The following is a 23,878-nucleotide window of genomic DNA, read 5'->3' as shown; positions in this document are numbered from 1 at the left end:
CTCAGAGACTGGAGCCTGTTTCAGTCTGTGACTACCTCTCTCTCTGACCCTCCCCTGCTCACGCTGTCTCTCTCTCTTTCTCCTAGAAATAAATAAAACATTAAAAAAAAAAATCTTTAAAAAAAAAAGTATCAAATTCTGTTAAGATAAATTAGGGTTTTTTTGTAAAAAAAAAAAAATTTCCAAAATAAATGTTAATGGGGCTTAGTGTTTCACATTTTTGCAAATATTTTAAACTGAATTTGTTGCAATATGCTGTTCGATTGAGGCACATGAAGAAATTCTGTTCTTTCACAGATACTTACAAAAAAGGACTACTTTAGTAACTTGTTCAATAACTATACAAATTCCTTCCTTGATACTATCTATACACTAAAACTCCACAGGGTAGACTTTAGTTGCAGTGTCAAATCTGAAATAAGCTTTTAGAACTACTACATTAAAATTCATTGATCTGTCTTGCACTTTGAATGGATCTTTTATATATGCATGGTTTTTAACTTTGTACATTGGTCATATGGAAAATAGTGGTTTACTGAATTGAATGGATCTTCCAAATGTTCATCTATTTCATTATATATTATTATTATAACAGTTATTAGTATCATGAGGATTTCAGAATAATACTAAAAAGCTGTTAAGCCGCAGGGTGATAGTTAACCAGTTTTCCAAACTCTAATTTTCACCTAAGAGCTCAAGTTTTATCACTGGCAATGATTTCTGTGTGTTTTCCTTGAATTGACAAGCTCATTTTATCCATTTTCAAAAAAATGTCTGACAAATATCCAAGTATGAAGAGCCATAGTTTGTCACAGTAGTTCGTTCTTACAACTAAAATTGGTGTTCCATGAACAAGGCAACTAGTTCAGACTGCAACTCAACTGCATGAGTGCTTTAACTTAAGATAACCATCAGTATACAACAGAACCACTTCACTTTATATGTACTTCCCATTTTATAATACAGAATATTAATGTTCATTTGAGGGTTGATATTTAATAAAATTAATGAATATTATACAAAGATAGTCTTAAGTGAAACTTTTTTTTTTAACTGAGAGAGTATGTGGTGACACAGAACACAAGGGACTGCTTCTAGTTGTATGGTTTAGAGTCACTGCCTTGATTAGTATTAGGTGTAGGTGCCAGCAGTTTTACCCACTACGGTTTTGAACCATCAGTGTAAATGTCAACAAGTTATAAAAGGTGAGTAATATCTTATTATGATTATGAAAAGGGTTATGACTTCATGGAGTCCCTGAAAGGGCCTCATGGGTAACCCTTCTGAGGATCAAAGGACAGAACGATCACAGATTACACTCTGTGAGCGTTACTGCTGCAGCTACTAAGTTTTCTTGGAAACTCAGTTACCATTATGTGTGTCCATTATTGGATTCAGTAGCTTTTCAGTTATGATACTCCATGTTAGGAATGCTATCACATGGGCACTCTCACTCGTAAACCATCTTATTCATTTCATCCCACTCTGGAGTTAGAAATGGTCTAATTCTGAAACTGTTCCATGGTCTCATCTCCAAGAAATGTGGAAAACTTCTGGAGCCTACACTTAAGCCTCCCAGACACCTGTTTTTATTCTAAGAGTAGAATTGCAGAATGTTATATTTAAAGTTTATTTATTTATTTTGAGACAGAGGAAGTGAGTGCGTGTACAAGTGAGAGAGGGGCAGAGACAGACAGAGAAAGACAGACAGACAGAGAATCCCAAGTAAGCTCCACACTGTCCGTGCAGAGCCCGATGCGGGGCTAAATCCCATGAACTATGAGATTGTGACGTGAGCCGAAATCAAGAGTCAGATGGTTAACTAACTGAACCACCTGGGTGCCCTGAGAATGTTATATTTAAAAGCTATTAAATAGCTTTTGTCCAAAACTCTTGTCTTTAACTTTCTTCTAAATGAAAGAAGGGTGGTATGATAAACAGAGCAGTTTTCACAAGACAGTGTTAATAAGGAGCAGGTATTGGAAGAAAAGAATGTCCTCTTTGTGAATTAAAACACCTCTATACCAAAGGCTTCCCTCTTTATCCATAACAGCACATAACATTCTTTTTATTTATTCTATATTAGCAGCATAGTTTGAGGATACAATCCATGTACTGTAAGCATATCTTTTCCTTAAATTTTCATGTTAGATAAATCATCTAAGAGCATAAAAAAGGTCCAAATTGACCATTTTCAATCACAAAAAGCAGTCAAAAACCTTCTTTCATGGCTTTAGCACTATTTATTATATCCAAATTTCTCAAGAAGGATGTTCATTCAATTAGACACATTGACTTTTTAAATGAGTCCCTCAGAATGTTCATAACCAGCCAAATTTTCATGAAATTGCAGAGCCAAAATGTATTAAAAACCAGACAAGTGAGATCAGTTGTTTAGTTGTTACTAATCAACAAAATTCAGTCTATTTGAAAAGTAAGGAAGAAAATACATAAGAGAACTGGTATCACCCTCAACATCAGAATAAATAGTGAAGAAATGTCCACAGTAGTATTAGAAAAAGAACATGTATCCTAATTGTTTTATAGTAACCCAACACATGTTTCCAGTATAGAGGCAAATGATGAATAGCCTCAAGTAGAGAATTAAGCACCTCTGGGTGCTTCCTAGAAGTTCAGTCAACCAAGAGAAAAATTAAAATAAGGAAATCAGAATTATAAGCACCATAGTAAACTGACTAGTGATGATCACTAAATCATCCACTTACAATAACTAGCAGAAATCAGGCTGTGAGGAATGAAAACAGCTTAACATTGACTCTCTTAAAGAAAGAAGTATGTTTTAAGTTGATGGAAAAAAGATATAAAGATAAAAAATTTATTTTTCCTCCTCTTCAGAAGAACTTTTAGGAATATAAAAGTTAGATACTTAACAGATGTTCATAAATTTCTTCACTTTCCCTTTATATTCATGAATAAATGACTTAACAAAAAAGAAACTCAATTATACAATATAATACCATCTTCTAGAACTATTCCTATACATGCCTGCAATCTGCTTATGTGCACAAATGTCTTAAGTAGTATCACTTAAAATTAAGCAATGGTTTTTCTTCTGATGGTGGAAGTTGGGATGACTTGGGATTTATTATTTATTAATTATTATTCTTTACTTCCAGTTTATTTGACATATAACATTGCATAAGGTTAAAGTATACAACATAATGACTAGATGTATATACTGTGAAATGATTGCCCAAATAAGATTAGGCAACAGATCAAACACCTCACATAGTTATAACTTTTTCTTTTTGGTGGTAGTAAGAGCTTTTAAGACCTACTCTTTTTAACAAGTTGCAGATATATAATACAGTATTGCTCACTATAGTTACCATGGTGTATATTAAGTCCTTTAAACTTAAAAATCTTCTAATTGGAAATTTGTACTGTTTGATCACATTCCCCCATTTTCCAAAGGTGAGTGTATTTCCTTTCCCTTGTCTTTTTCTTTGTTGCATTTATCATTTTAATAAAAATAAGGTCATTATTCAAAGTAACAAAATAAAACCTCTCCCTTATCAGGGAAAAAACCAAGTTTAAAGTTCTGCTATGTTATCATAAATTCATGACATTACATCCCAATATTTTCTCTATTAGCAATGTGAAGAATATGATTTTTGTTGCACTTAAAATACTGTATTAATTCTAAACTATTTATATATTAAGCAGTCATGTCTTACCTTCTGAGCATACAAAACACCAGCTCACGTTAACATGCTCATGATTTCGGCAGCCCCTCCGAGGGGTAAAGTGATTAGGGCAGATGATACTATTAGATGCAAGGATCTTGGACCCAGCAGCCAGGCAAAAGTCATTGGCATGGTATGCCACAGGGCAACGGACACAGCGCATCAGACGACCTAAAATTACAGGAAGCAGGAAAACCAGAGTAGCAGAAGAAAAACAAAGAGATTAAATATAAAAACAACATGAGTTACTGAAATCTCTTTGTCAGCACTCAGAAAATAACACAAACAGAAGGAAGCAATACTAGGACAAGGGATCATGAAACACATAATTCACTATGAAAAGCTCAGATGGGAGCTATGTGATAAGATCTCATGACTGTTAAGTGAGCCTGCCTCACCAAGAGAAACCCTATTCAATCCACTGCCTGGACTCCTATGAAACCTGGAATCAGCCTCAAACTAAATAGGAAGGATATACAGTAGATGGGAGGGAGAAAGAGTAATAATATTGCTTGGTACCATGTGATTCTTAAAGCCTGAACTTTAAGGTGAATGAACCCATTCCAGATAAAATATGTCCTCTAACATACATCACCAACCAGAACCCATTACCAAATCACCTAATTGTATCTACAATAGCAACTGAAAATGGGAAGGTAAGCTGATTAAACTGTAATTTTGATCAAGCAAGTTAAATTACTGTACTTAAGATTGATGAGAACAATAGGCCCAGGGAATTATATTAAAAAAGGTACTGCCAGTCTAAGTAATTAAAAGCAAAGCCAAAAAAAAGTACTGCTACATTTTTCCTGCTCAATCCCCTATGGAGAAGGGAGGGCTCCTTGGGTACACAAGCATATAATAGTAGAGACACAATATTTGACATAAGAAAATTACAAAGAGACCCTATTATTATTGAAGAGAAATAAATGATTATTTTCCCAATAGAATAGACCTAAAAACTTGAGTTTACCTGTATCTACAGGCAGTTTTGGAAACCTTGGCTCTCAGTCTAACTATAATGGAGGAAAGAGATTTCAGGACAGATGCCTCCATTTAAAAAATATAAAACAAACCAATACAAAACAAAAACCTCAGTTCTACCCTAAATTCAGGCCTGAATGATATCACATCTGACAACCATAGATATAAAGAGTCTATAGGAAAAGAATATACTTTGGTCTAATGGAGTAGGGGGAGAAGGCATGCAGCACAACATTTTCTCCAAACTAAATATCACATGAAATTCAAGTATTTCAAACCACCACAGAACACTAGAGCTCCACAGAATACAATGTGGGAAGTGCTGGAATAGTCCATTATTCTCTCTCACACATAAAATGCTGATACTCTGACAAAAGCTAAAGAGGCCATGAAGAGACATGCCAGATAGCACCTGGAAATACACATTGCCAATGAAAGCAAGGTTCTACAACTAGACTGATCCATATGAGAAACCCATACCTTTAGATGCAGAAACGCTGGCTGGATTAGCAGCATGGCAGGTTATACAGATGTGGAGGGAGCACCGGAAGCCCTTGTTCTGCATAACAGTGGGTGGATATTTCTGGACACATTCTTCATGGTAAAACTTTCCACACAAGGGCAAAAGGCACCTTTTAACATCTTCCCCACTCTGCTTACAAACAAAACAGGTATGGATTCCTGGGAAACAGAAAAAAAGTAATAAATTACTACCAACTCTAGAGTTGGTAGCATTGGATGAAAGTTTCCAAGTACATAATTCTGTACTAAGTTCCAGTATGAGGTTTGAGTATATATGTGTGTGTGTGTGTGCGTGCGCGTGCGTGCGTACGCACACGTGGGGGGATGGGGGAGGTTCCCCTACCACCAAGCAATTCTCCAATACCAGCTGGGTGTCTTAATTCAATTCAATTTAATTCTGAGACTATATACTTGAATATAACATCATTCCCACAGGTTAAGGACTCAGTTCTACAAGACTGCCCCCGCCCTCAACTTCAGATGCCCGTCTCAAGCCCAGGTTGTCACCTATACTTCTGACTGGCTCGACAGCAGAGGTTCTCATGACCCTGTCTTCCTCAGGTTTGATTAATCTGCTAAAATGGCTCACAGAACTCAGAGAAACATTTTTATTTACTGGATCACCAGTTTATTATGAAAGGATATAACTCATGAACAGCTAGATGGAAGATATGAATAAGGCAAGATATGAGGAAAGGGTGTGGAGGTTTCATTCCCTTTCCAAGAGGCAACACTTTCTTCTGAATCTCCACATGCTCACCAATCATTCAGAAGCTCTCTGAAATCCACCCTTTTAGGTTTTGATGGAGATTTCATTGCATAGGCATAGCTCACTAAACCACTGGTCAGTGTGGACTGATTCAACCTCCAGCCCTCTTTCCTTACAAGACATTAGGGGGGTAGGACTGAAAAGTTCTAGCCCTCTAATCAGGGTGGATTCTCCTGGCAATCAAGCCCCCATCCTTAGGTGTGTCTTTCATTAACATAATAAAATACACACAAAGGACATCTTTATCTCTCTCACCCCTTAGGAGAGGCCAAGGTCTTGAGATCTCTGTGCCACAAACTAAAGACCAAAACACACGTTTCTTAGTATAAATCAAAATATCACAGTAAAGAACTTTCTAAGAGACTGATTAGGATGACAACATGAACCCAGTGAACAATCAATCACCACTGAGAAACTCTTGACAATACTTGCTTGCTGATGTGACACAATAGGAACTACGCATTACCTACAAAGTATTCCCACTAGAAGAAAACTGACCTGAAATGAATTCAGCCTCTAGACCTAACTACAAGTTTCCAGGAAATATGGAATAGATAGAGGAAGACATTAAAAGGACACCTCAAAGATGTAATCAACCAAATTTACAATGTGGAAAACTGAGCAGGACAAATGACCATTATCTCAACAAATAATGACACTTAAAAACAGGGTAAGAGTAGTACTGTAGATTAAGAGAAATTTAAGAGACATATAAAAAAAAATACAATAAAGGAAACCTTATCTGGAACTTGATTTAAATGCTGTAAAAAGACACCTTTGAAACAAATGGGAAATTTTTTAAATGGGACTGGGTACTGTATAATATAACTGTACACGTTAGATACATTTTTTTAAGCAGTGTTAGACTTTTTGAAACATATGGGTAAACAGAGGCAGAACACCGAGAACTACTGAAGCTATGTAATGAATACAAGGGGATTCTTTACACTGTTCTCTCTACTTTTCTAAATTTCTGATGATCTTTCTTTCTGTCTCTATTTTTGAGAGAAAGCGAGAAAGAGACACCATGAGTGGGAGAGGGGCAGAGAGGGAGACAACAGAATACAAAACAGGCTCCACACTCTGAGCCTGTCAGCACAGAGCCCAACGCAGAACTCACAACTCATAAGCCGCGAAATCGTGACCCTGAAGCAAAGTCAGATGCTTAACCGACTGCACCACCCAGGCACCCCGAACGTCTGAGGATTTCTGTAATACAAAGTTTAAGAAAAAAAAAATCTACCTTTCTCTGAGAAGCAATACAACATAAAGGAAATAGCCCAGGCTTGAGAGACATATCTGAACATGAATCTTGTTTCTGACACTTGCTGGAAATAAAAGCTCACCTACAAATAGTAAGTTCACTCAGCCAATAATGATCTTAGGAAAAACTTTTAATTATGCATTTGTAAAGAAGCAAACTACTTACTGCCTAATGCTCAGTAACTGGCAGCCCATATTAGATTAGAATAACCCAAATTACAGGGTAGTCACTGCACATTAGGAAAACAGGATGAGCCACAAACAGTAAGAAATAACTCCTTTATTCTTACTCTATTCATCTTTACTAAAACCAGAGTAAAATTTCCTATCCTCAAAACCAATAACTCTCTACCTTACATCATATACAAAAATTGATTCAGAAGACCACAGACCTAAAGGTGAAACCTAAAACTATAAAATTTTTTTAGAAAACCAAGATTTGTGACATTGGATTATGCAAGATTTAAATATGACACCAAAGCAAAATCTCTAAAAAGAACAAACTAATAAACATAATCAAAAACTGCTCTTCAAAAGACACCATTAAGGAAATGAAAGACCAACCCACAGACTGGGAAAATAATTTTAGAAGTAAGTAGCAGATAAAGAACTTTTGTCCAGAATATAAAACAGGCTCTTAAAAGAAAATAAACCACCTAATTAAAAAAAAAAGATTTGAACAGACACTTCATCAAGATGGCAACAAAGCACATTAAGATGCACAGGGGCACATGGGTGGCTCAATCAGTTGAGTATCTCAAAAAAAAAAAAAAGCACATTATGATGCACAGGGGCAAATGGGGCTCAGCTGATCGAGTATTTCACAAAGCTCAGGTCACGATCCTATGGTACCTGAATTTGAGCCATGCTGTCAGTGCATAGGCCACTTTGGATCCTCTCAACCGCCTCTCTGCCCCTCCCCTGCTTGCACTCTCTCAAAACTAAACATTAAAAAACAATTGTTGGGGCGTCTGGATGGCTCAGTCCGTTTAGCTTCCGGCTTCAGTTAAGATCATGATCTCATGGTTCATTGGTTCGTTCGAGTCCCGTGCTGCGCTCTGTGCTGACAGCTAGCTCAGAGCCTGGAGCCTGTCTTTGGATTCTATGTCTCCCTCTCTCTCTGACCCTCCCCTGCTCATGCTGTCTCTACCTTTCTCTCAAAAATAAATAAAATATTAAAAAACTGTTAAAAATATACGTGCAAATAAATAAAAATAAAAAAGATACACAATATCATTTGTCATTAGGAAATGCACATTAAAATCACAATGAGGTGGCACCTGGATGGCTCTGTGGGTTAAGCATATGACTCTTGATATCGGTTCAGGTCATGATCTCACGGTTCATAGGATCAAGCCCTGCATCAGGCTCTGCGCTAACAGAGTGGAACCTCCTTGGGATTCTCTCTCCCTTTCTCTCAAATATTTAAAAATAAAACCATAATGATGAGATACCACTACACATCTGCCAGTAGTGCTGAATTTAAAAAGACTGACAATTCCAAGTATTGATGAAGACGTGGAAAAACTGAAACTCTCATGCATTACCAGTTAAAATTTAAAATGGTGCAAACACTTTGGGAAACAGTTTGAATGTTTCTTAAAAAATTAAACATATACCTACCATGCCATTCCACCCTTACATATTTACACAAGTAAAAAGAAAATGTGTCCATCCAAAGACTTGAATGTTCACAGCAGCTTTATTAGTAAGACCCCAACCTGAGAACCCAAATGTATATCAATAGATGAATGAATAAACCAAACATGATATATCCATATAATGACATACTACCCAGCAATAAAAAGGAATGAACCTGCGACAATGTTGTTGAATCTCAAATCAACTATGCCGAGGGATGGTTTCACAGGTGTTATATATATGACATACATATGTCAAAACTTATCAAACTACACTTTGTGCAGTTTACTGCACCTCTACTATACCTCAATAAAGCTATTTTAAGACAGAGAATGAACTGATACACATATTAACATAGAAGAGCATCAAAAACATTATGTGGAGCCAGATACAAAAGACTATATACGTTTTGTTCCACTTATATATATATAACTCATAAAAAGGATAAATTTAATGTGTAGTAACAGAAAGCAGATCATTATTTGCCTGAAATAAGATTGGGGGAGTGAAGAGATTAAGGATCAACTGTGATCAGTACAAGAGAACCTTCTGAAGTGATGGAAATGTTCTAAATCTTCACTATGGTTGTAGTTACATGAGTGTATACAAATATTATCAAAACATACATGAAAATGAGTGAATTTTATAGTAGGCAAATTATACTTAAGTGAGGCTAATTTAAAAACAAAAATAGCTTTGCCTTGACTTGGGTGAGAGAATATCACATTATAATAAAGGTAAGACCAGTGGGGCACCTTGGGTGGTTCAGTTGGTTAAGCATCCAACTTCAGCTCAGGTCATGATCTCATAGTTCAGGAGTTCAAGCCCCACACTGGGCTCTGTGCTGACAGCTCAGGGCCTAGAGCCTTCTTCAGATTCTGTAACCCTCTCTCTCTGCCCCTCTCTTGCTCATACTCTGTCTCTGTCTCTCAAAAATAAAATATTTTTTAAAAAATGAAAAAAATTAAGACTAGCAAAACTGGATCATTTGCACAAAAGGCAAGAAGCTTTAAGATTAGGATAAGATATATGCACATACCAAAACATTTTTTCCTACATTTCATATATAGGGCTGTATGGCACTATTTTCCACAATCATCAAAAATGTACCATGCAGGAGGCAAAATGACCCACAACTATCTTGTCTTCCAGCTCTTATTTGCATTCTGCTAAAAGCAGTGGTAGAAAGATGAGATAAGGTAATAGAGCCACTTATCTACAGACACAAGTTAATTGTTTCTTGTTCTCACAGGGGCTACTCTAAACCTACACTCTATGCTTCAAGCGAGAGACCCACCTTTCCTCATCATTCTCACCAAACTAAGAAAAAACTTTGGCTTCCTTCTTCTGCCCCACCACTTCAAGGAACATTCCTGTTTTATCTTTCTGCCTCTTCAAAATTATTCTCTCTTGTCTCTGTAACTGTACTCCACTAATTATTCCCTCTCCTATTGCAAAAATTTATCTATGTGGTTTTAAACCTTTATCCTACAATCAAGATGTTCTTCCCCTTGACCCTATAATATCCTCCCTTCAACTACTATCCCCTTTTCCATGGATATCAGGCTTCTGTAAGAAATAGTGTATGCTGATATCCAGTCACCCTTCAACCTGGTTTAGTATAGCACCCTCTGGCAAAAAGTCAAGGCTTTTCCCACTGCCAAATACAACAACCTTTTTTTCAGAACCACCCTGGTCTCTCTAGCACATCTGCTGCTGCTTATGACACCCCACTGACCCTGGATTCACAGCCATTCTTTGACTAGCTCCTCCTCACTTTCCATTAGTTCTCCTATGCAGGCATCCCCTAAAGAGCGTTGTCAGCCCACTTCTCACTCTACACTTGCTTTCTCTTTGGGCAGGATCATTCACACTTAGGTTTTAGTGACTTAGGAGTATAATAGCTGTCATCCTCCATTTTTTTAAATTACTTAAATGCTGTAACATTCGCATATAATGCTGAAAAAAGAACAATCTCTGTAGCACAGCCTGTGAGGTACTTTACAGGTTGGTTGCATCTGAACATTCTTAATTTCTGGCCCAATCTGTATATTACACCTCTCAAAATAGGTCTTTATTTTCTGGGTAACCAGTTTTGTTGACATAGGATATACACACAAAAAAGTATAGCATCCTAAGTATATAGTTCACAAATAACCATAAAGTCGCTTATGTAATCACCACTCAGCTCAAGAAATAGAAAACACTGACATTAATCCAGAAAGCCTCCTTGTCGCTACCAATGCTTCTTCCCTAAAATATCTTAAACTCTAAACACATAAAGCCTCCTATTACCCAAACAGTCTATACACTAATTATTGGATCTTCTGTTCTTCCCCTCCCTACACCAATGTCCATGTCTCTCTTAAAGGCAAACTCAGTTATTTTTCTCTGTGGCACTGGTTCATCTTTGTTTAGATATCACTTTAAATGTATCTCTACTACAATACTTTTGCACCGTTATTATACCATTCAGTCATTATTCACTTGGTATTCTTTTCTACAGGCAGAGATCACAAAGCACCTATCTGTGTCTATAGCAACTAGTCCAGTATTGCCACAAAAACAGTGTATCCAATAAATGTTGGGAATTTTTCATGAAAAACTTAAAACTCAAACCATCTTTGGAAGAAGACCCTTCTATATCCAGTTCACCTGTGCGACATTCATTGCAGATAAATTTTCCTCTCGGCATCTCAGTTAATCCAAGGCACTCCAGGTGGAAAGCCCCACAGCACTGAGCTTCACATAACAGCAGCTCACCCAGTTTCTCACAGTTCTGTTAAGAGAAAGAAGACAGGTATGTCTATAGAAAAAGCATTTTAAAAGTCCCAAGCAAAAGGCTTTCATGAAGACAAAGGTTAAGTAGTAACTTTCTGGAAAGCAGAAAGCCCTTTCTTCACTCAGCCAATATTTAGTGATTAACTCCTCTATGCCAGGTACCACAAGGTCCCGTGGCTTTCATGGCTCATATATTCTAAGAATAGAAAATACAAGTAAACAAACAAACAGGAAAGATACCAGAAAATGATAAGATTAGGTAGAGAATTCAAATAGCTATTTTGGATTGGATGATTAGGAATGGCCTCTCAGACAGGGTTCTGAAATACAAGTCAGTCATGTGAATCTGACAGAAAGACCAGGAAGAACAGTATAGAAAGTTCACAGATAGGAAAAACTATGTCATGTCTAAAAATCATAAGGAAAATCAGTGGACTAAAGTGAACAAAAGTTAGAAGTGGTAGAAGATGAGGTAAAAAAAAAAAAAAAAAAAAAGGCAACAAGCTGATCGATTGTGTGGCCTTACACATTATGGTATAGTTTCAGATTTTATTCTCATTACAAAGATGTACCATTAGAGGGCTTTATGAAGGGAAGGCTAAAATCAAATATTAATTTAAAAACAGATCTGATTACTACATGGAAACTGAGTTTAAGAATGAGATATGTGAGAACAGTAGCAAAGAGATAATCAAGAAGGCTACTCTAATAGTTCAAGCAAGAGATCTTGATTAGCTAGACATGGGTTGTAACAGTCCCAAAAGGGCTCCACTCAAGGTCTGAACGACCTTTCAGATACATCTACAACCATCTCAAGAGAGGTCACCTTTCTAAAATGATCTCATCTAAGATAGGGTACCATTTTTGACTGGGCCTTAGGAAATAAAGATCCAGATGTGTTTCAAAACACTGTAAGATTTATGAAAATTCTGCAAATTCCCAACATTTGTTACTTTTATCCCTCTTAACACTCTAACTTGTTTCCCCATACCGATTTAGCAGAAAAATACAAAAATGACAAAAAGTCTCATACTTATTATGTAAGAGAAGAAAGAGAAAAAGTGACTAGGCAAGTCTAATATGTTTAAGAACCCAAGAAACAGAACTGGTCTTGGCCACTTAAACATCATAACTTAAATAAAGAAAGTAAGTAGGAGAACTTTGGGGAAAAGGTCAGAGATAGCCAGGGATTAAGAGCAGACAGACCTCAAGGTCTTAATAAACCAACAGTATAAGTTAGTCTTATTAAATTTTGTCTATTCCACTATCCCTTATTAACATAAAAATTAAAAAATGCCATGTTTTGTATATTCACAGTGCCAGTGATACCAGCTTTTATGTACAATAAACAAATTTGCTTTCATCATTTAAACAGGAAAACTTCAATTATAATACATATCAAACACTAATGTTTTCAAATTAACCAGAAGTTAGAGACTAACCCTTTAATTGGGATGACTATGTAATTCATCTTTCAAATTAGGAACCACGTTAGTGAAAGGACACGATATTAACACAATATTATACAAGGACAATAGATTTAAACAAAGAGTGACCCAAACAATCCAAGGCCTTAAGGCCACTATACCCTTAACCATTTTTTCTTGATAATCTTTGTGGGCATACAATCTCTAAGGACTAACTAACACTGTGTTTCAGTGCTCATCTGAATATGATCACCCTTCTTTGTGGAAGAGTGAAAATGAACAAAGGAACAAATCTTTTCAATCAGAAAAGAAGAAACAAACCCAAGTATCTTCAATTTTTTTAATATGCCAGCTTTTAAGAATTTATAATTTACAAAAGTAAATCAAGCCCATAAATAGCATAATCAAAGCATCCATTTAACTGACTCTACTCTTAAGTCTGATAAAGGCTCTTTACACAGAGGCAACACAACATAGTGGTTAAGTCTCTAAACCCAGACTGCCTGGGTTTCAATCCTGGCTTCACTGTTTGGCTATAAGCAGGCTATGTAACATATTTATGCCTCAGTTTCCTCATCTATAAAAGTGAGGATAATAGTGGTAATCTACTTTACAAGACTGTTATGAAACTCTTGATAACACAGTAGGTACTATATAAATACGTATTAAGAGATGAAGAAGGCTTCTCTCAAAAGACAAGTAAGCAATCAAAATTCAAGTGGGCAACATCTTCTACCTGACAAACATTCTCCTTGAGTGCAGCTCCTCCGCCTCGTTCGCCCTGAAGCTTTTTAGATGCTGGCATCCCATGATCATTCTCTACACCCTCCTCAACAGTCTCCTTGGGGCTTGCAGGCGTTCTGTGTGTCATCAGTTCTCCCTTGCAGAGAAAAAATAATGTCCCATATCTGTATTATTCATGTCTCCTCCATCTGACCCCCGCCCTCTGGGCTGCTATTTGTCTAGCCATTAAGCACTTACAGATGTTCAGCCAATCACGCGGGCGGACTGCATGCAATGTTAGTTCTAACCCTGCTGTGATTGGGCGGGTAGTGGGCGCCTCATGCCCTGCCACTAACTGCTCTGAGGCTGTTCCACTGGAACTTTTTGAGCTGTTCCATTTTAAGGTTTCACTAAGGGAGAGAAAACATTCTTAAGTTTATTTGATTACTTATTTGTCCTTCCAAGATCAGTGTTTCCTAAATAATGCCCAACTTGGGCATTCTATTCAAATTATCCTGGAAAGAAACACTCTGTATCATAATGTATAATGCTGACCTGACTTGTCCTAATTCTCCTTTGAGTTGAAAAGCCAGAGAGCATCAACGACTGCATTGATGTTCTGCAAGGAAACGGTTTTAAATCTACCTTTGTTTCCTTAAAGCCAATGTTTACAAATATTATTCTAAAATTAAGCAGATGTCGGTTTCAAGAAATAAGCAAATGAGTTTCCTTCGCCTCTAATCATAGCAGTCTCAACTATTAAAGGGCAGTATGAAAAGTTCATTCAAATTATATGGTTACTTGTTATTGTGCTCTTTGGTTTTAGAAAAAGCTTACTTTGTGATGAAACAGTTATAAAATTCATCAGACACCTAGAGTATAGGATGTTAAAGATCATAACCATAGTTGCCATATATTGTCTTCCTGATTTTTACTAGCATCAGGCTCTCCTTTTACTCCAGGATTCCTTATAGCTTTTCATTAGCTGTTTCAGTAGAACATTATTCTTATCTCAACTCAAGGGAAAGAGGGATGTGGCCTCTACTGTGAAAAGTAGATCTGCTTTGGAAGGTCAAAAGATGAGGAACTGAGTAATACCTCTGAACCTGGAGTTTCTTTTGATGAGTCGTCATTTTTCATTTTTTTACAATGCACCTTGGCCGTAGCATGCCTCTGTCGTTTTCGCTTCCTTGGTTTATCAAATATCTTGGTAGTGCCTATGACAGGAAAACAGGTGTTACCTCCTGACTAATCACTTACATATCCAAGAACTCCTATCCTCAACTAAAAGGACCTCATAGAATTATGGAATGTTAGAGCAAAAAGAACAATCAAAACCCATTTAATTCCCCAACTTGGTAGATGAGGCACAGAGAGGGAAAGATTTACCCATGACTCTGTACTTAGTTGGGAAAATATCTACACATAAATTCTGCCTCATACACATTAAATAGTAAATGTTTAAATACGTTAAAAAACAATTTTATTTTACAGGATTGAAATGAAAAACTTTGTAATCTGCCAAAGGACTTTAATATCCTATAGATGGGAAGGAAATACATTTAGTAGTCAAGAAAAGATACTAAAACCCAACCTTCACAATTAAAGACAGTAAATTATAACAGTATAGGATTTAAGGATTAAGATGAAAGGCTGAAATACATAACATCTGACGTGAGGAAAGGAGAGATCTCCCCTAATAGATTTAGTAGCTTAAAGGATATTTAGCAATGGTACTATAAACTTGAACATCCAACAATTTAAAATATATGTATGGTCTAATCTGGCATACGTGCAAAATGAAATTCCAGTTTCTCCCTCATTGTCTTTTATATTTACTTCACCCCTTTGTTATAGAAATATCAAGGGATCTGAAGTAATATTTCATAAAAGATTCCAGGATAATTAGGCTAGGTATCAACATGAAGGCTAGACTCTGGAAAATTGAAAACTGACTTAGTATTCTCTTCTTGGGACTGCCTGATAGAGATGGAGAAGCTCTGCTATCAAAGCTGCTGACTGCCTATGACTAAAAGAATAACTAATAGAATAGCAGAAGCAAGGTTCAAAATTCTCAGGAGTTGAAATATTCAGATGAAATTTACAGTACATAAAGCACAAGTTTTAGGTTTTACAAAAACTAGAGTACAAAAGTATAAGAGCAAAGCTGATATTATTTTGAAAGTTTTTTTAGAGCAAGCAAATTGACGAAACCTAGGAAATTATATTTGCACACAAGATTAACATAAGTGAATATCCTGCTAGATTTACTTACTAGAAAACTTAATAATTATGGGTCACATCTAAAGATGTGCTCATGGGTCACATATAAAGATGTGCAATATAACCTTCCAATGGTAACTTTTGCTGGCACATCTGATGCAGTGTGCTCAAATCTGGCCTAACATTTCAGATATGACAGTAATCAATAAATGGCACTGTCAGATGAACGATCAAAGTGGCAGAAAGAATTGGCATGTAGAAAATTTGGGGTGTATAACAAGATGGTAGTGTGGCAATGAATGTGGTTAGGTATGGATTTACTCCTCCCAATTCTGCCACTTCTTTCATCTAAACATTCTTCTGTAAAACAGGGATAGTACGGATAATATCCTAATTCTCTATAATGCTTTAGATGGATTAGAGGTTAACAGTCCAAGGCAAAGGAACTGAGCAAAGGACCTGACAGAGTAAATGTTCAAATTACCATTATAGTATGTTACTCAATAAAACAGCTTCCCATTCCTCCAATTGGCAGAACCAAAATCACTGAGTCTTAAGTTTCAGGAGTCACATTCAAAAACAATTTAAAAGATTTCTAAGCCCTTAAGAAGCAACCACAATGGATCAGACTGAAATGAAGCTCCCTTTTTCAAGCATATGCTCAATCACCAAAGATCATAGATGTGGTAAAAGAAACTAAGACTATTTGTGAAAGATTGGCTTAGATGACTTGTAATTTCCCTCTCAACTCAGATTCCATTATTTTCTGTCCTACAGAATAAAAACTGAATCAAAGCCAAGAAAGTATTGATAGAGTTGGAGAACCATCTAATAAGAAAATTAAGTAGATCATTTTTCTCTATTGTTCCTACCAGTTCCTTACTCTAACAGAATTCTAATTCAAGAATTCTAAATTCGAAATCCATTAATCCTAATTTCAGCATGAAGCCAAAGATGACCAGCCAATTTTCTAGTATCATGCATTCTACTGGGAACCATATTTTGGACAGTCTTTTTTTTTTAGGTTTACTTATTTATTTTTAAGCAATCTCTACACCCAATGTAGGGCTCAAACTCACAACCCTGAGATCAATAGTCACATGCTCTTCCAACTGAGCCAGTCAGGAACCAAGTCTTCCAACTGAGCCAGCCAGGAACCCCTTGGGCAAACAAGTCTTAGAAGTTGCAACCTCGCTGGTCTTGATTACATATGTAACAACCTTTCTAGTTAGCTGACAAGGTGCTTCACAGTTGTTTCTGCATTACATTTTCTCAAACATTTAAATCTCAAAAATACGCACCTCCACCAAACTCTTTAGAATGAGATGCAGCACGTGATTCATTAATGTCATTCTCCAAGTGACCAGCTTCATAACACTACAAATAAATAAAATGCAATAGGTTTACAAAGGAACAGAAAATAAACCCTTTATATTATATGCCAAAAGTTGAACTGTCTACTGTCAAATACAGAAATCCTGGCTGTATTAAAATTTAAAAAATGGTATAACGTGACGGATTGAACAGAAACTGCATGGGGAAAAGACATGACATAAAACTCGACGATAAAAAACACAACTCCAAAAGACTCATACAAAACACCTACTCCTTTAAAAATAGGGGATAAGAGGTGGGTGGGCTTATGCAGCAACTCTCAATATGTCAAGCAGATACAGAACGCTGCTCTGACTGAGGTGAAAGACAAAGAGAAAGAAAGGGTATGTTACCAGAGACCGGCCCATCATCTGTTCTGTTCTATACCACTGTGTATTTAAAATCTATTTTCTTAAAATTGCATTTATACCCATTGTTTTTACAAAGACATACTTACTTGGTGAATTCTAAATATTAAAGAGCTCTGAATCAGTGCTTGCTTCTGTAACACATATACTAGAATGCTCTAAACCACAGAATGTCTTTCTGATTTGAGTGGCTGCAGGTTAATGTAAATGAAAGGAACATTAAAATCAAAACAAAACAGGGGTGCCTGGGTGGCTCAGTTGGTTAAGCGTCCAACTTTGACTCAGGTCATGATCTCATGGTTTGTGGGTTTGAGCCCCGCGTCAGGCTCTGTGCTGAGAGCTAGCTCAGAACCTGGAGCCTGTTTCAGATTCTGTATGTCTCTCTGACCTTCCCCTGCTCACGCTCTGACTCTCAAAAATAAAAATAAAATAAAAATTTTTTCTTAAAGACATAAAAAAATTTTTTAAAAATTTTAAAAATCAAAACAAAAAACTCAGACAACAAGAGTAATTTCCTACATTTTATTTCCCTACTAATACTGTCTGTATAAATTAGTTCCAGTCCAAGAAAATGCCTTCTCCTACAATAAAAATATTCTTCAACATGACTGTAAAACAAAATTTAGTGGCCACAGAAAGTCAACATAATGGATGCTATTCTTGCTGTAAAGGTGCTAAAGCTTGGGGTGAAAACAATATGTAGAGCAGCAAATTTTAAAATGCTCACTATATAAATTAGCCAAACTATTCACTTAATGTATGTCAGCTACATATCGATAAAACGGGAAAAATCATTCACTTAATTGGCCCAAATGCTGATTTCTTTAAAGTCTGTCATTATCTCACCTCTAGCAGTGATGACATAGCCTTACCTAACTCACCTTGTATAAAACTACTAAATTTATCAACTGATTGCAAATGTCCCTTCCACGCTCAAAATATTCAATTGAATCTCAATTTCCCTGTCCCTGACAATCTACCTCTTCCAACAATCTTGAAAATGGCTAAGATTTGAATAAGACAAGGCTAGGGGACAAAGCATTGCAGAAGGAGACAATCATAGCCTTATAAGTGTAAAGTGCAATGAGAGGATGATGATTTGGAGACATGATACTGTCACTGATCATTGTACAAACTGCAGATAAAGTTCAGAGAGCAGATGAACCTAAGAACTGAAAGTCTAAGTCCTAAGACAAAGTCCCAGTCTTAGGACATGGACTGAGAAGAATAAAAGAATTAAAGGATATAATGCAGCCTCATTTTAAATGAGGTGCAAGGGCGCCTGGGTGGCTCAGTCACTTAAGCGTCGGACTTCAGCTCACCTCATGATCTCACGGTTCAGGGGTTCAAGTCTGCTTCGGGCTCTGTGCTGACAGCTCAGAGCCTGGAACCTGTTATGGATTCTGTGTCTCCCTCTCTCTCTGACCCTCCTCTGCTCAGGAGGTCTCTATCTCTCAGAAATGAACAAAAAAATTTTTTTAAATTTTTCAAAGAAATAAAATACAATGAGGTACAAAAACACAAATAATGAATTTTACATTTATACGCTAATCGACATGAGTGAATATCTAACAAAAACAAAACCTAGGGTCCTTAATAGGATTAAATGATAGAAGGCTGCTATAGCTAAGTAAAGAAGTCTAAAAACTCAAATTATTTGTGATTTGATTGCAATCTCCATTTTTTCTTTAATCGGAAATCTGTGCATCCTAACTACTGAACTAATACTTACCCTGAGTTAGTCCTCACACATATGGGCAACAGGATGTTTCTTAAAAATTAATATCCAACTATTATCATTATAGAATTAGAAAACAATTTTCTACCTCCATCTACTATTTAATGATGCTTTCTTAGGGGCGCCTGGGTGGCTTAGTCAGTTAAGCGTCCAACTTTCGCTTAGGTCATGATCTCGCGGTTCATGGGTTCAAGCCCCACATTGGGCTCTGTGCTGACTGCTAGCTCAGAGCCTGGAGCCTGTTTCAGAGTCTGTGACTCCCTCCCTCTCTGACCCTCCCCTGCTCACGCTGTCTCTCTCTCTCTCTCTCCTAGAAATAAATAAAACATTAAAAAAAAAAATGATGCTTTCTTAGCTAATGAAAACCAAGTCTGCAAACTCAAAAACTTAAATTCAAATGCTTCTATCTAGTTTATAATTGAGCTGAGTCTTTTCTGAGGTGGTATGCAGATGAGCAATGGGATAAGAGTAGGTTAGTGGCTTACAGACAGAAGTGAAGTAGAAATCAGGTAAGAGTTTTTGAGCCCAGAAAAGAAATGACAACAAACACAAATTTTACCAATCTTAAAACCTCTTTTCATTTTCATTTGAAAAGAAAATCTAAAACCAACTGATAAACATGTCCACACAAATGCAAAACAGTCTCTCAATATGGCATCTCTGAGACCAAATGAATATACTCTAACATTCTATAATCTCTATGTTAAGTGTGCATCAATGTAGCTAAGTATTACTATAAGATTTGTTTTTAAAATGTATTTCCATTTCGTTTAATCATATTTTAGAATGCACTAAAATAACATACCTTTTTAGAAAGGCCAAGATCCCCTTTCTTGGGCATAAATCCCGGGTCTAAATCGTTGGATTCAAGAAGTTTCTTAGTTGGTTTTCTCTGACGTTTACTTTCATAATTTCCTGAAATGCATGTTATCTTTTCATTAGATGATTTAGAAACTGGGCACATGCTACTTTAAAAAAAAAAAAATCTATACGTCACATAAAAACGAATCGCCATAATTTTTGTTTTCCTCCTCATCTTCTGGGTAGTAACAGGATAGGAATTTATTTATTCTAAAATATTAATTAACATAAAATAATAGTTCTCAATGAGGATACAAACTAATGTGAAGATATTTTTATATAACTCTCTCATAAAAGGACTAAAGGAAAAATTAAAAAGGGTAGAACTGCTCTTATAATAATTAATTGGTAGTAAGGACAAAAGGAGAATAAGGTGAAGTAGAGCCTGAATTTAGGCATAACAGCACCAAGATCTCAATATTTATTCTGCTCCTAACCAAATAAAAGAGACATTTACTTTGTAGGGCTGTTCTTAAGAATTATATAAAAGAGCCTAATAACAGAGTTTGGTACACAAATAAATAATGAAATAGTAACTATCATTATTACTCATTTTTAAGTCTTTTTGATTCTGCCTTGATTAATAAGCACAACTGTGGTACTTTTATTTTCTTTAAGGAATAATATCACAAGCTATTGTTAGGAATATAAAAAAAATTACATCCGAAATTTTCCTTCAGTGACTATAATATTCAAGAATCAGAAGGTAAATTAAAGACCATATGTTTAGATCCAACTCCCAAAAGGTTGACATGTATAAAAGGATGATAAAGTGAAAATCAATTGGTAATTAATTTCAAGGGAATATTTACAATTAGCTGCTTACTATGTATCAGGTAAACTACATTATGATGTCCATTTTATATATGACGAAACACGTTGAGAGGGGTTAAACAACTTCCTAAGTAACACGAGGATTGGTGGAGTCAGTATCTGAAGTATAAGTTTCATGTTATAGTGTGTAGTGCCCCTCCCCCAAGCCCTGTTATCCTGAGTGTTGACACACATGGTGGTTGATCAACAGTCTTGAAGAGTAACAGTGTAGTAAGGAGAATCGTTTTTAAAATATTTCTTCTGGACAGTGTACCACCAATTCATGGCCACTGAATTATATTCATTTGGCCAGCACTTTTGGGATTTCCCAAGACAAGAGTGGGTAGTTTGTTGTACAGAGATACACTATTAGCTTTTCATCACAACATACTAAAATCCTATCCACTTACATACTGAGATCCCAACCCCATCTTACCTGGTGTTTTAACTAGCAATTCCTCAGACTCAAGGGCAGGCCGTGGAGAGACTTCCGGAGCCACAGGCACAGACAAGGTCAGCTGTGGCAACTCAGCATGTCCACCTCCAAGTTCTGACTGAGCCACAGGCCCTTCCAAAAATGGAGCCTCCCGTTCAAGAACTGGAGGCTCTTCTTTGGTTGAAATCAAAGAACTCTCATCCACCCGCTTGTTCTGAGCACTAGATCGACATCGGGCTAAAAGGCTTTCCTCTTCACAGCGGGAACTTACCTAAGGGCAAAAAACAGAAGTAGAATCCATAGACCAAAGTTGCTTTAATTCCATTGTTAAAAATAATGTACTTAAAAATGAAATTCTGACACATGTTACAACATGAATCAACCTTGAAGACATTATGCTAAATGAAATAAGCCAAGACATAAAAGGATATTATATGAGTCCACTTATATGAGGTAACTAGAATAGTAAAATTCAGAGACAGAAAACAGAATGGTGGTTGCCAGGGGTGAGAGGAGAGTAAAGTGGGAAGTTATTCTTTAATAGGTAGAGTTTGAGTTTGCCAACATGAAAAGAAGTCTAGAGATGATGGATGGTGGTGATGATTATTGCACAACAACGTGAATGTACTTAATGACAGAGAACTATACACCTAAAAATGTCTACAATTCTAAATTTTATGTTGTATGTACTTTACTGTGATCTTTAAAAAAGGAAAATGAAATTAAGATACACTAAAGCTATAATTCTTTAAGGCCATAGTGATAATACTCCCTGCCCACAAAAATATTTTTTAATGTTTATTTTCTTTTATAGTTTTTATTTACTTTTGAACCAGAGACAGAGCATGAGCAGGGAAGGGGCAGAGAAAGAGGGAGACACAGAATTCTAATATTTTTTTCTTTCTTTTATTTATTTATTTCTAGGAGAGAGACAGACAGAGTGAGCAGGAGAGGGTCTGAGAGAGAGGGAGTCACAGACTCTGATACAGGCCCCAGGCTCTGAGCAGGCAGTCAGCACAGAGCCCAACGCGGGGCTCGAACCCACGAACCGTGAGATCAGGACCTAAGCGAAAGTCGGACGTTTAACTGACTAAGCCCCGGAGCCCCGGGAGACACAGAATTTGGCATCCAGGCTCTGAGATGACTGCAAAAACCCGATGAAGGGCTTGAATCCATGAACTGTGAGATCATGACCTGAGCCGAAGTCGGACGCTTAACCAACTGAGCCACCCAGGTATCCTTAATGTTTATTTATTTTTAAGAGAGACAGAGACAGAGCATGAGTCAGGGAAGGACAGAGAGAGAGGGAGACACAAAATCAAAAATGGGCTCTAGGTTTCAAACTGTTAGCACAGAGCCAGAAGCAATGCTAAAACCAACAAACTGCGAGATTATGACCTGGGGTTAACATGGACACTCAACCGACTGACCCACCCAGATGCCCCACACATATACTTCTTCTTGATCAAAGGGGGCAAAATATGACTTAAAAGAAACTAGTCAGGACTGTGGACAACTGGATGTTAAATACCTTCTAATGTCATGTAATATATGACATAGTAGCACCTATAATTTAATCTAGCTAAAATTGTTTAACTTGAATCCATCAAATTGTTTTCAATTTAACAAGGAAAATAGAGGATAGATTAGTGACACCTTTAAAGAAGCAATCATACAAATCTAGAAGGGGATACTGTAAAGGTATTCACTCTCATTATTTAGATAGAAAGAGTCATAGAACAGGGAAGTTGTTCTGGATTTAAAGAAATTTAAAAAATATAACATCTAGATATAATGTGTAGTCTTGGAAAGGATAAACCAAATACAAAAGTCAGAGGACAAGTGAGGATATCTAAATATGGATTTCTTATTAGATAAACCGATCTTATCAGATATGGTAATGTTGTATCAGTTATGAAGGGAAATGTTCTATTTTTTAGAGGTGCATATTATTTAGGGATTGAAGGTAAAGTGTCTTAAATTTACTTTAAAGTACTTCAGCTTAGGGGCACCTGGGTAGTTCAACTGATAAAGCTTCTGACTTCAGCCTAGGTCATGATCCTGCTGTTTAAGCCCCACATCACGCTCTGTGCTGACAGCTCAGAATCTACAGCCTGTTTCAGATTCTGTGTATCCCTCTCTCTTTCTGCCTCTCCCCCATTCAGGCTCTGTCTCTTTCTCTCAAAAATAAACAAACATTAAAAACAATTTAATAAAAAAATAAAATACATCAACTTAAAAAAAATGA

General features: G+C 36.5%; 1 protein-coding gene across 4 annotated transcripts in view; it reads right to left on the bottom strand.

Annotated features, from left to right (window-relative positions):
- Window positions 1-23,878, bottom strand: part of NSD1 (nuclear receptor binding SET domain protein 1) — a 139,201-nt gene that overhangs the window by 25,118 nt on the left and 90,205 nt on the right. For all 4 annotated transcript variants that reach the window (XM_039239709.1, XM_039239710.1, XM_039239708.1 and 1 more), the window contains exons 7-14: window positions 21,631-21,901; window positions 20,326-20,435; window positions 17,342-17,417; window positions 14,916-15,034; window positions 13,831-13,974; window positions 11,542-11,665; window positions 5,172-5,372; window positions 3,699-3,878 (exon numbers count right to left, since the gene is read on the bottom strand). In XM_039239709.1, the coding sequence (XP_039095640.1) occupies window positions 3,699-3,878; window positions 5,172-5,372; window positions 11,542-11,665; window positions 13,831-13,974; window positions 14,916-15,034; window positions 17,342-17,417; window positions 20,326-20,435; window positions 21,631-21,901 (1,225 nt within the window). The remainder of the gene's footprint in view (window positions 1-3,698; window positions 3,879-5,171; window positions 5,373-11,541; window positions 11,666-13,830; window positions 13,975-14,915; window positions 15,035-17,341; window positions 17,418-20,325; window positions 20,436-21,630; window positions 21,902-23,878) is intronic.

This window comes from Hyaena hyaena, unplaced genomic scaffold (assembly GCF_003009895.1).
Source record: "Hyaena hyaena isolate Hyena2069 unplaced genomic scaffold, ASM300989v1 scaffold_160, whole genome shotgun sequence".
NCBI classification, from domain to species: domain Eukaryota; kingdom Metazoa; phylum Chordata; class Mammalia; order Carnivora; family Hyaenidae; genus Hyaena; species Hyaena hyaena.
Note: the sequence above shows the minus strand (reverse complement) of the source record. Positions and strands in the feature narration are given on the sequence as shown.